General features: G+C 42.0%; 1 protein-coding gene across 1 annotated transcript in view; it reads right to left on the reverse strand.

Moving 5' to 3' along the window:
- Positions 1–14,280, reverse strand: part of KIF13B (kinesin family member 13B) — a 181,148-nt gene that overhangs the window by 157,571 nt on the left and 9,297 nt on the right. Inside the window, exon 2 of the mRNA XM_058670086.1 lies at positions 8,444–8,537. Coding sequence (XP_058526069.1) covers positions 8,444–8,537 — 94 coding nt within the window. The remainder of the gene's footprint in view (positions 1–8,443; positions 8,538–14,280) is intronic.

Genomic DNA, 14,280 nt, shown 5'->3' on the forward strand with positions numbered 1-14,280 from the left:
AGGCAGCAGATGAGACAAACGTGGGTTTCTCGTGCCATCCTTCCTGGCAGAGGGCCACTGCCTCCATCTTTAAAGCAGAAATCTGTATTTTCTTTTTTTAAGATTTATTTATTTTTATTGGAAAGTCAAATATACAGAGAGGAAGAGAGTCAGAGAGGAAGATCTTCCATCTGATGATTCACTCCCCCAAGCGGCCACAATGGCTGGAGCTGAGCCAATAGGAAGCCAGGAACTTCTTCCAAGTCTCCCATGGAGGGGCAGGGTCCCAAAGCATTGGGCCGTCATCTACTGCTTTCCCAGGCCACAAACAGGGAAACTTGCACCCATATGGGATCCCAGCGCATGCAAAGCAAGGACCTTAACCACTAAGCTATCACGGCGGCCCCAGAAATCTAGATTCTTACACAGACAATAATGCATAGCAAGAACAACTCCCACCTCACAAACTATGCTCAAAGAACAAAGCAAGACAAATCTTCAACAGCAAGTTTGGTAGTTGCTTGATTTTTTTAACTCATATTTTATCTAGCATCTATATATGTACAAATACACACACACATTAAATACATACTACATAACCATTCTGAATCCAAAATTCTAAGTATTTCAGGACATAATCCATATTAGTTATAATTTACCCAATCTAGTTTTAGTAACTATACATACATAATCCTCAATCCTCATTACATCAAATATTTATATCCCAGTATTTCAAGCATGTGTGAAAAAAAGGCTTTCCTTGTATAACCCCCCTCCACACACAAAGTGCTTATTCCTTCTAACTGCTGCACCAATAAAAGTGCTGAAAGCATGAAGAACATAGTGTTTATACATCTAATGGCAATGCTACATACATAAACTCTACAGTGGTAATTCATTGTAATTCTGTCCCAACAAATTTATTAATAATCTATCAGGATCTTAACGTTTTGGTAGACTTCACTGGTCAAAATTCACAAACTTCCTATCTAATGATAGTTAACTGCAGGCTTCTATAACCTATGCAATGATATGCATTCAACCACACATTTTTCTTTTTTTTTTTAATTTTTTAGCTTTTAAGAGTCTGATTTATTCCCACTACATACATACACAAAATGCTCACACCACAAATGCTCATACATTCAATGATAGATTTTTTTTAAAAGGTACATGTTTCCTCAATATACATCATTTCTGCGTACACAAAACATTTAGACATAATGGGGGAGGACTGGCTCCCTGAGGAAGAGCCTCTCTATGAAATTAAAACATACCACACACTATTCTCCAGGGGAGAAGATTGCATTTGGGCAGGGCTATTAGCTTCACTCCAGTCATTTCACAGCAGAGAGAACAAACAGGTCCATTGTGCATACCATAATTATATTTTGCATGACTTCCTTCAATTAAAATCTTAATTTAAATTAGCATCCATGTAGCAGTAGAGAAATTTAAAAACTCATTATCTAATATGACCTAATGATGCCTTGCACTAACAAGGAATTAGTCAGAAAATGACTTCAAATATTTCAAAGGAATTAACTCTGGTGAAAGGACCCTTTCCTTGGTAGCACTAACAACTCTGCAAGAGAAATGAGCAGGGACAAGTCAACCTCCTTTAATTCTGCATATACTTTAAGAGCCTCAATCTGGGTATCTCAGAGCCCTGTGGACCTCCAGAGAACGGCTGGCTGTGCTTTATTCCTATCAAACATTCATGAATCACATAATAAACTTGACCAAACTAATGCCTAACAGGAAATCAGAAGGAAGAGAAGGACATCTAATGATCCAAGAGGTGGATGAGATGCACGTCTCAGAATCTCCCTGGACTGGCAGCTGTAGCCTTCACATGGTCTAGTGACCACAGGAGGGAAGAGGGAAGCACCATGCTTTTACCATAAACCAACCGAAGTCTCTGTATAACAGCACCACCACAGCTCCTTCCATCTAGGATGGAGAGCTCACCCCATAACATGCCCTCAGAGCACCACAGAGTAAGTTTCCAGAGCACCAAAATCTGTAAATCTCCAAGCACTCGGAGAGTTCTGCTCTCAGTAAAGAACTGTAGAGGAACGCTAAGTTAATGTGTAAGCACGCACACATCAAAAAACAGAGGGTTGTCTTTTTTTAAAGATTTTATTATTATTGGAAAGCCGGATATACACAGAGGAGGAGAGACAGAGAGGAAGATCTTCCATGCGATGTTTCACTCCCCAAGTGAGCCGCAACAGGCCGGTATGTGCCAATCCGATGCCGGGAACCTGGAACCTCTTCTGGGTCTCCCACGCGGGTGCAGGGTCCCAAAGTTTGGGCCGTCCTCAACTGCTTTCCCAGGCCACAAGCAGGGAGCTGGATGGGAAGTGGAGCTGCCGGGATTAGAACCGGCACCCATATGGGATCCCGGGGCTTTCAAATGGGATCCCGGGGCTTTCAAGATGAGGCCTTTAGCCGCTAGACCACGCCACCGGGCCCAAAAATCAGAGGGTTTTAAAGAAGAAAGAAAGGATGTGACCAAGGAATTGACAAGTATAATTCACAGGGAGGAGCTCTCAGCTTTTCAAATTTCAGCCCATGTTTAAAGAGATTCGATGAAATACTGAATGTTAGCTTTCCTCCCCAGGGTTAGGCTGCTTCTCCATCATGCACTAAACTTGCTAAGAATAGTCAAGGGGTTTTTTTGTTTGCTTGCTTGTTTTGTTTTGTTTTGTTTTGAGTCACCCCCTTGGCTTTTTGCTACATAAAGACAATCACAGGACCAGCACTGTGACAGAGTTAAGCCAACACCTGCAGTACTGGGATCCCATATGGGCACAGGTTTAGTTGCTCTATTTCTGAGTCAACTCCCTGCTAATGAGCCTGAGAAAGCACTGAAGGATGAACCAAGCATCCAGGGCCTCTACACTCACGTGGGAGACCTGGATGAAGCTCCTGCCTCTGGCCTGGCCCAGTATAGCTGCTGAAGCCATTTGGAGAGTAAACCAGTGTGGAAGATTCTCCCTCTACTTTTGCCTCTCCCTCTCTATAACTCCACTTCTCAAACAAAATAAGTCCTCAATTTTTTTTTAATTTAAAAAGTGCTTAAATTTTAAAAAAAGAACAGGAAGAAAGCAATCATGGGGCCTGCACAGTGGTTTATCAAGCCAAGCCCAGCAGCCCTGCTTCACTTCCAGCTCTCTGCTTGTGGCCTGGGAAAGCAGTGGAGGACGGCCCAAAACCTTGGGACCCTGCACCCGCGTGGGAGACCCAGAAGAGCTCCTGGCTCCTGGCTTTGGATTGGCTCAGGTCCAACCGTTGCGGTCACTTGGGGAGTGAATCATCAGATGGAAGATCTTCCTCTCCTTCTCTCCTCCTCTCTGTATATCTGGTTTTCCAATAAAAATTTAAAAATCTCTTAAAAAATTCAAACTAAAAAAATTAAAATTCAGAAAAAAAAATTAATTAAGTAAACCATCAACAGCATCCACTGGGTTCTTAGAACTTGTAAATCGATTAAACCCATTAAGCAGATGGTCTCAATTATGTCTCCTGGAGGTCCTCCACAAGCTTCCAAAGGGTCCAAAAGTCAAAACCAATTTCTTAATAATAGTTTTTCACTGTATTGATATTCACATTAACACTGGGTAAAACTGCTGGCACCATAGGTACGCTAACACCAAAGTACACTAGCAATCACTGTATTCTTCATCATCACACACCCATGGGAAAAGCAAAGAGAAGTTTTTTACATGTGAGAATGTCTTCAAATTAAGCTGTGAAAATGATGCATTTTATTCCAGTTCGGCCCTTAAGCATTCATCTCACTACAGTCCTATGTGGGGAACTGGGAACATGGGGTGAAGCACTTTGGCTCATATCAGAGCTGCGCTTGTTCAAGTTGTCAGTTAAACTGGTCACTACTGACAGCAAAGCACTTTTATTTGACACCCAACAGTTCCTAGGGGAAACACATTTTGCTTTCCCGACTCACCAGACATCAGCTATTAACTCAAGACAGTCAGAGAAAACCAGGAGAAAACCTTAATCCCTTTGAGACACACCATAAGTCTTTGCATTCACTACGTAGCCAGAGCGAGCAGGAATGGCTTGTTTGGTGATTAAAGGAAAGAAAAAAGCAGCAAAAGGCAAACGATGCAACTTGGTCTGGGAGACCATCCTGCCCTATCAGGGACACCAGCACCAGCATTAACTTTCAATTATAGGATAACATTTTAATAAGCTTTAAAATATAACCCAAATAAAATACAGCCTAAAGATAAATTAGCTATTACATCATGGTCTGATACCAACTAGTTACAAAAGGGACTTTTATAAGTGCACCAAAATGCTAAGACTTACACGTTAAGAATCTTATTTACTAGTATCTGAAATAGTGAAGAAGTCATCTATTTGTCCTAAAAAAAAATGTTTTTAATTATGTTGCAGATGAAGATTCAGAAAACTGAAGGAACAATACGGAAAAGTAAAAGTTAATTCAGGGCCAAATAATTAATCCAAAAAAAAAAATCTTTCCTTGCACTGGTAGCATAGGTTGTGTGGCTCTACATGGGAACATACATAGATAAAATGTATTGGCATACCGCAGTACTAATCAGATAAGAAAAAGATATGGAGGGGACAACACAGTGGCTCAACTGGCTAATCCTCCACCTGTAAGCACCAGCATCCCCATTTGGGCAAGGACTCATATCCCTGCTATTCCCATCTAATTTCCTGCTTATAGACTGGAAGAACAGTGGAGGATGGCCCAAAGCCTTGGGAACCTGCACCCACAGGATAGACAAGAGACTCCTGGTTCCTAGCTTCAGATAAGCTCAGCTCTGGCCATTACAGCTATTTGGGGAGCAAACGACCAGATGGCAGACCTTCTCTCTTTAAAATCAGCCTTACAAATAAAAACAAATAATCTTCAATTAAAAAAAAATCTGGACACAACTATTTCATTCACTAGTGTCCCGAGTGCTGCAAAACAGGAAAACCTCATCACTGATCCTTTCCACATCTGATGAGGTAATCCTCTGATCTTATTCCATCATCCTGAGTAGCGCGTCAATCTGGGTTCTCAAGTTACTTGAAAGGGAAAAGCCTGGATTGTAGGGATTAAAAGTTCACATTTATAAAAGTTTAAGAAATTAGAGGTCTCCGTAAGAGATGATGTTAGAATCTTAGAGACTAATTAACATTAAGCAAACTTTAATAAAACTTCTCACCTTGCAAAGCTCAAACTGTTACAGAACTAAGTAGTTTTTTTTTTTAAAGATTTATTATTATTGGAAAGCCGGATATACAGAGGAGGAGAGACAGAGAGGAAGATCTTCCATGCGATGATTCACTCCCCAGGTGAGCCGCAACGGGCCGATGCGCGCCGATCCGAAGCCGGGAACCAGGAACCTCTTCTGGGTCTCCCACGCGGGTGCAGGGTCCCAAAGCCTTGGGCCGTCCTCTCCTGCTTTCCCAGGCCACAAGCAGAGAGCTAGATGGGAAGTGGAGCTACCGGGATTAGAATCGGCGCCCATATGGGATCCCAGCGCGTTCAAGGCGAGGACTTTAGCCGCTAGGCCACGCCGCCGGGCCCAGAACTAAGTAGTTTTATGTGAGACATGTGTCCTCAAACATACTCCTTCCTTAAAAAACAAAAAACAAACTTACGACCTTCATAAACATGTACGATCATTGAGGCCCAAAGGACTACAACTTGATCACAAGCCCTAACAGCAACAATAATAAAAAAAAGCAATAGCTAACAATTCTACAGGGTCTACTGTGTACCAGTGCTAGCATCTGTTGTAGTTTGGATTCATTCGATCCACATTTAAATAAATGTCACATATATGCACATTACAGCTACTAGTGTATCTACTTTACAGATAAGGAAACTGAGGCACAAGAGAATCAAGTAACTTGTCCAGAGTAACACACATCACATCACAGATGACATCGAACCATGGTACGTCTGCTCCAAAGTCAGTGTTCTTAATCTTTTATTGACCTAGTAGTAACAATTTTTTCAAATTTAAATTTTTCAGTTTTCAAAACAGTTTAGAAGTCCCATATGTAACACATACACAAGAAGTTTTCCAAATCTCCATGAATAAGTCATGAAATTGGAAAAGGTTTATCAATTTAACCATGGTTTTCATTAGTTACAATATATGAGGGACTTCAAAAAATCTCATGGAAAATTCACATTTTCTTCATTTTTTAAAATTTTCATTCTATTTACTTGAAAAGGCAGAGACAAAGAAAGCTCTCACCTGCTGCTGCATTGCTCCCCAAACACCTCAACAATAGGGCCGGGCCAGACCCAAGTCACGGCCCAGCACTCCACTAGCATGGACATAGGGGACAGGGACTCAGGCACTTGAGTCATTATCTTCTGCCTCCCAACATGCATCTGTAGGATGCTGGATCTGAGGCAGTAGCAGGCACTGGAACTAGCACACTGACAAGGGATCTGGGCATCCCAAGAGCAGCCTCATTCCTTCCTTTCCTTGAAACTGCACAACGTGTTGTACCTGCCCTCAGCAAGAAGAAATGTAACAGAAGTGACCTGTTAACTCCTCAGGTTGTACCACAAAAGGCAACACCACCCACTCCCCGACTCCACCCTGCTCTGTGTGTATGCGTGTCTCTCTCTCTCTCTCTCTCTCTCTCTCTCTCTCTCTCGACATGACACTTGCCCTGAGAACCTACCACTACATTGTGAGTGGGTGTTCTACGCAGCCCCATGGAGGCCTTCAGTCAACAGGCAACATCAAGGACCAGGCCTGGGTGACCAAACCTTCTCCCTGTGACTCCAACTGCAACCTTCAAGTCTCCCAGCTAGATGCCAGACAGCAAGAAGGACAAGCCACCCCCACTGAACTCCAAATGAACTCCTGACCCACAGAAACCAGAATAAATGACTACCGTTCTCTCAAGTCACTGCATTTGGAGGTCATTTGTTAGGCAGCAATAAACACTTTATAAGTAAGGATCACAGGTAAAAATGTCAGCAAATGACACATCCAGCATTTAACTCCAAGGCAGTCTAAATGGACAGAGACATTCCGTCTTTCTACCACAGAACACTGTTTCCCAATCTGTTGAGTTGGAAATAACTAAACTCTAAGACCAGCCTCCAGGCTATGAGTCCCAAAGGTTGTATTTTCAACTAAAGCTCTGCGTAACAGTCTATTTCATTAGCAGACTCCAAGTAACAACATCATTGCTGACCCATGTATACCCTTCACACCAGGTATATGCCACAGTTCCATAACTAGAGCTAATTAGGCAATATCTCTGCATCTGTAAGAATGATCTTGAACACTGACAAAAGACCTTACAAAGCACTGCTTAACAATCACTACGTAATTCGATCTTTGGGAAGGGAGGAGATGTCAGATCAGGCAAATATCACACAGATGAAGTTCACAAACGGTTAAAAAGTAACAAGCTACAATAATACAGTTAAGGAGTAATGTCAGAGTCTCTGGAAGTCAGCTGCTCTGCACTATTTCATTCACAAGAGCATTTGCAGAGCACACAACACTGTGCCTCCCTTTGTGCAGACTGTCAGGATATACTCATCTCTTCCCGTCATCCTCACTTTCAGGATGAGTACAGAAAACTGACACAGCTGTCCTGCACAGTCTGTCTGACCCATCTGCAATGCTGCTAACTGACAATTTTTCCTGATCCACTTCCTCACAATCATAATACTCAAAAACTGTGGGAGACAATGGCTTACTCACAAAAAATGCCTAACTTCCTTGTTGGCTTTCCAGATTTCCTGTAATCTAATCCCAGTTAAGTTGATCAAATTAATTGCCTTCCATTTACTGAGAAACCTAAATTAATCTCTTGATTCTCCCCTAATTCACTTTCCTGGCCTGCCTTTTGCCCACAGGATCATTCAGAGCAGAAGTGGTGCCAGGCATCCATCCCCAACCCTGGCAGTCTCCTCCCTCAGAGACCTTAAAACCCACTGCAGAGCTGGAATTAACCACAAAAACCAATCAATAATCATGAAATTAGTAGCAAGACTGTAGCTGACAGGTATGTATGGGAGGAGAACTCCTGAGGACCTCAGTTGGGCTCTGATCGACAGGTGGGCTTTGAATCAACAAAAATAAAGGCCACCTACTCTAAGAACAGCCTGAAAGTCTTCCTTTTTACCATCCTCTTCCTTTCACATCTTACCTGGACCTCTTACCAGCACCAGCGCCTTCCAGAACCTTTCCTCAATCACTTCACAACCCACCACTCTCCATCCTGAGCTTCTGATATAATCACTACACAGAACCCTCACTTGGACACTTAGTCTGCACTACAGACCCCATCTCATCAACTCAAGAGTAGTTGAAGGCAGCACTATATGTCTGCAGAGCAAGCAAGCAGTGTGTGTTCAACTCAACACAACTTGGTGGCCACTGCTGCTTTCAGCCATTTAAAATCCGCTGAACACAAATATTCAACTTACCGGGCATCTCCTTTGGAAAGATTCGTGTTTACAGCACTGAGGATAACCTTGTTTGCATCAACATCCACCACACATTTAGTATGCAAGTCAATTTCTGCAGAAAAGAAACAAGGAAAAGTCATTTTTTTTTTTACAAGAAGCATCTGACAAAAATTCAATGTTCACTCATGATTAAAACATTCAACAAACTAGGAATAGACTGAACATGTCTCAGTCTAAGCAAGGGCATGTAAAAACTCCCACAGAACGGAGCAGGCAGCCTGTATCCACCAGGCACACTCACATGCCTAATCAGCACACTTAGTTGGAGCTTCCAATTCAGCTCCTTGCTAATGCGTTCCCTGGAGCAGGCAATGGCTCAAGCGCCGTGATCGCTGTCATCCACAAGGAAGACCTTGGTTTAGTTTTGGCCTGCAAAAATTTAGGGAGTAAACCAACTTTTGGAAGATAACTCAGGGAGTGGGGGGTGTGTGTGTGTGTATCTGTCGGCCTTCCAAACTGAAAAGAAATGAATAAAATCACTTAAACCCACACAGCTAACATAACAGGTAATGTTGAAGACTGAAGAACCTAACTGCCAACATCCAGAATAAGAAAAAGATGTCAACTGCTCAATTTTTGTTCAACAGATTACTAGATTATAGGCAGGTCAGTGAGGCAGCAAAAACAACAGCCTAGCAAGCAGGAAGTCAAACTGTACTTGTAGATGATAAGATCTGCAGAATATATTAAAAATCCTACAGAATAAAGTTGAAAAATACTACTAAAATAAACAAGTACTGCAAAGCCATAAAATACAAAACACAAAGCTCAGCTGTCTTTCTATACACCACCAACAGGAAAGTCCGGCAATGAAATTAAGAAAACAATTTCATTATTATAGTTTAAAAATATAAAGGAAAAAGTGTTGGGACTAGCATTTAAGACACCCATGTCTCATATTGGTTTTAAAATCCCATTCTAGGGCCCAGCACAGTGGCCTAGACAATAAAGTCCTTGCCTTGAATGCCCCGGGATCCCATATGGGCGCCAGTTCTAGTCCCGGCAGCTCCACTTCCCATCCAGCCTGCCTGTGGCCTGGGAAAGTAGTCAAGGATGGTCCAAAGCCTTGGGACTCTGCACCCAAGTGGGAAAGCTGCAAGAAGTTCTTGGCTCCCAGATTCAGATCAGTGCAGCACCAGCCATTGTGGTCACTTGGGGAGTCACACTGCAAAACTTTACACACGCACACACACAAACACACACACACCTCTCCACTTCCTTAGACTTGGAGGTCACCATCATTGGTTAATTCCCCTACTTCAGAGTATCTGACTTTATCATGCTAGCTGGCCCCTTACAGTCAAATCTGTATTACATGTGAATTTATCCACTCTCCGGAAATAGCACTGTGACTCAGATTTCACTATCTTACCACTCACCACAAAGCTAGTTATTAGCTTCTTGTAAGAGCATTTGGTCTGAGCAGAGGAGCTGCACCTGCAGGGAGCAGGATACACACCCAGAATGCATGCCCCCAAAAGCAAGGTGTCAATCAAATAGTTAGCCCTATAATGATGCATTATCTTCATGTCAAATGATCTTAAATTGAGAAGGAAGTCAAACATTTTCCTTCAACATAATAATCCAAATGCATTAAATGATGTGATTATAGAATAAATCTCTGGAAAATCCTAAATAATACAAAGAATTACCTAATAACCAATACACCCAAGCTAAAGTCATACTGTCCTAAAGATGTCAACACTTACAAATCAACACTTACAAATCTCTTACCACTAATACTCAGGAGCTGGCATTGTAGCACAGTGCATTAAGCTGATGCTTACAACGCCAGCATCCCAAGACAGCATCCCAGTTCAAGTCTTGGCTACTCCACTTTGAATTCAGTTTTCTGCTATTGTACCTGGGAAGGCAGCAGAACAGGGTCCAAGTACTTCAGCAGCCAGATACTGTGTACTGAAATTCCTCCTAGCCCAGGCCAGGCTGTTGCAGATAGATATCTGAGGAATGAGCCAGCAAATGCTAAATAATCTCTCTTGCTTGCTTGTTCTCACTCGGTCACTCTATCAAATAACTGAATCTCTTAAAAAAAAAAAAAGGCAAGAGAGATAGATGGTGGTTTGCATGCAGAAAACGTCCCTCCTGTCATTCTCCACTCAGCATTTATCAAACAAAATTCTCCCTCCAAACTCGGAATGATAGATAGATACCAAGAGAAGGTTTTCCCCAAAACTGCTTACAATAATAACAGAATCAAGAAAACAACAAAAACAAAGTGAGAATCAATTTGATACCTTCAATATCAGATACGTGAGAAGCATTTTGATGTAAAGTGTCATAGCCTAGTGGCACCCCACACTGAAGTTGCCTGGTTTTCAGATTCGACTCTCCTTACCCAATTCCCACTTCCTGATCATGTGCATCCTGGGAAAATAGCAGCAATGTTCCTGTAGTCTTCCGCCTGCCACCAGTGTGGGTCTACACTGAGCCCCTGAGCCATGCTCCTAACTGGCCTAGCCCTGGTCATTGCTGACATTAGGCAACTGAACCAACAAGCACAGCGAAGAATCTGTCTACCACTTAAATAAAGTTTTAAATGATGAATGAAAAAAGCCAACATACCTTAAAATATTATCAGTTGGCTAAATTAAATATGACCACAAAATTCTTTTTTTTTTTAATAATCTTACTTAGTTGATTAGGGTACAAAGGGCCAAGGGCTACAGGAATACAAAATTCTAAATGTAACACTGAAAACTTCTACTTACAATGGCTAGAAAGCAAAACGGTGATCATACAGCAGCTAACAAATTCAGTTCTTCAATTTCATTTGAAAAAAACTAAGAACTGGTCACTGAGGTAGCACATGGAGTTAAGCTGCTGCCTGCGGCGCCAGCATCCCATATGGAAACCCCAGGTAAAGAACCCCACTTCATGTACCTAGCAAGGCAGCGGAAGATGGCTCAAGTGGGCCCAGCAGCGTGGCCTAGCGGTTAAAGTCCTCACCCTGAAGGCACCAGAATCCCATATGAGTGCCAGTTCTAATCCCAGCTGCTGCACTTCCCATCTAGCTCCCTGCTTGTGGCCTGGGAAAGCAGTCATGGATGGTTCAAAGCCCTGGGACCCTGCACCCGCATGGGAGACCCAGAAAGAAGTTCCTGGCTCCTGGCTTCAGATCAGTGCAGCACCGGCCATTGCAGCCACTTGTGGAGTGAATCATCAGATGGAAGATCTTCCTCTCTGTCTCTCCTCCTCTATGTATATCCGCCTTTCCAATAAAAATAAATAAATCTTAAAAAAAAAAAAAAGATGGCTCAAGTGCTTAGGCCCCTGACATCCACATGGGAGACGCTGATGGAGTTCCTGGCTTGCACCTGGCCCAGCTCCAGCTGCTGTGACCATTTGGGAAGTGAACCAGCGTACAGAAGAAATCTATGTGTGTCACTCTGCCTTTCAAATAAATCTTTTAAAAATTAATAAAAACATAAAAACCACAGCATCAAAAAAGCCACCTACCAAAAATTTAAGATAAACATCTTCCTCTTCATTTACAATGCTGAAATTAGAAGGTAAGAACCTTGCTGCTATGCACAGCCTCCGTAAAAACAGCACCGAAGTGAACCCATCTTCATAACAGTGCTATTCACAACAGCCAAAGTGGGAAAGCAGCCCAAGTGTCCAATGACAAAATGAATTGCATAAACAGAATGTGGCATCTGCACACACTGAAATACTATCCTGCCTTAAAAAGAAACAGTCCTGGTACATGTTACATTATGAGTAAACCTTGAAAATTAAGTCAGTAACAAAAAGACACATACTGCACAATCACACTTACATAAGATACCTCCAGCAGTCAGAGCCAGGAGTGGCAGGTACCAGGGATCAGTGGAAGGCACAAGGGGCGATTATCATCTGAGAGCTACAGAATCTTAATTTGCAATATGAGCAATCTTCTAGGTATAAATTACTGTGACAATGACAACAATGTGAATGTATGGTCAAAATGCTACTGAACTATGCACTTAGGCTAAAAGCATAACCATACTTTACCACCATGTTTAAAAGCACTAAATATACATCATTATTACAACAGATAACACAGACAACAATTTATTCCTAGTAAAGCCTACAATAATGAGATTGGGGTTTAATTAGCACTATGTTTAAAAACAAATTAAGAACCAGAGTGATCTTAAAATGTACTGTAAGTTTATGACTAATCAAGCCTTACAGTACTAAACCATGAATGCTTTGATGCATCCATGAGTCTTAAAAAAAAGAGAGAGCAAGAAGGCCTGGTGCGGTAGCTCAGCAGCTAAAGTCCTTGCCTTGCATGTGCCATGATCTCATTTAGGCACCAGTTCTAATCCCCGCAGCCCTGCTTCCCATCCAGCTCCCTGTTTGTGGCCTGGGAAAGCAGTTGAGGACAGTCTGGAGTCTTGGGACCCTGCACCCATGTGGGAGAACTGGAAGAGGCTCCAGGGTCCTGGTTTCGGATTGGCTCAGCTTCAGCCATTGTGGCCGCTTTGGGGAGTTAATCATCAGATAGAAGATTTTCCTCTCTGTATATCTGAATTTGCAATTAAAATAAATAAATAAATATTTTTTAAAGAGAGAGGAAGAAATTCACTCCACTAACATTAAAGGTCCCTATTACCAGTATTCCCCAAGCAGGATTAATTTCCAGATTAAATTCCTTATGATAAAAATTAAAACACCAGCAGCTGACAAATTGGCAAATTGGCTTACTCAGACATCTTATTAGTCACCTTGTAAAACTGAGCACCAATTTGAAACAAGTCTTTCTTCAATGCACAAATCAGCTACAGCTCACACCCCAATGACATCATAGTAAAATATGGGCAGGGCCTAGTAGACTCCTTTTACATAACTCATGTTCCATCTGGGAAATGCATCATTCACTGCCAATACAAAAAAATTCTGAGTTAACTCCACTTACTAATCTGACCTTCTAATTCTCTGGAAAATTAGTCATTTCCAAACCAAAGCTACTACTCAAAATCATAGAGGTGCCGCCTTCCCTTACCACTAACATTCCTAAAAAGCAAGCTATATTATATAATACATTATATTACTCTTATGTTCACTAGGGTCGTTTTTTAACATTTATTTATTTATTTGAAAGGCAGAGCAGGAGAGGAGAAGAAATAGAAAGAAACAGAGAGCTTCCAATCACCAGTTCACTCCTCAAATGAACACAAACAGCCAGGGTTGGCCAGGCTTAAGCCAGCAGGCAAGAGCTTCATCTGGGTCTCCCACGTGGGCGTAGGGACTCCAGCTCTTGGGCCATCTTCCTCTGCCTTCCCAGAGGCATTGGCAGGGAGTTCACAAAAAATGGAGCAGCCAAGACTCAACAGGAAGACTCAGTCAGGAGCTTCCTCCGGGTCTCCCATGTTGATGCAGGGTCCTAGAACATGCAAGGTGAGGATTTAGCCACAGAGACACCACACCATGCCTGAGACCCTTGCTTTTTTATTGAGAAGAAAAAAGGAAACAGGTAATATCCCATACAAGTAAAACCAAGCTGATCTTTTGCTTTCTAGAAAGATATGCAAAATTTCAGTCACTAAAAAGTACACATAATGCAGCTAAAAACTGAAGGAATAAAATACAGAAGATAAAGAAGACAGCAAAAGCAGATTAAGGAGAATGGAGGTTAACAGTGTGAAAATAAGTGAAATCATTTTATATGGCCCAAAACAAACAAAAAACTAGTCAATCTCAGCAGACTAGAAAAAAATATTTATAAACTTATAAGGTACAGCGATCACAGCGGCATTACATGCTAATCCTCCACGAGCAAGCACAAG

Source organism: Ochotona princeps, chromosome 11, assembly GCF_030435755.1.
Source record: "Ochotona princeps isolate mOchPri1 chromosome 11, mOchPri1.hap1, whole genome shotgun sequence".
Lineage (NCBI taxonomy): Eukaryota > Metazoa > Chordata > Mammalia > Lagomorpha > Ochotonidae > Ochotona > Ochotona princeps.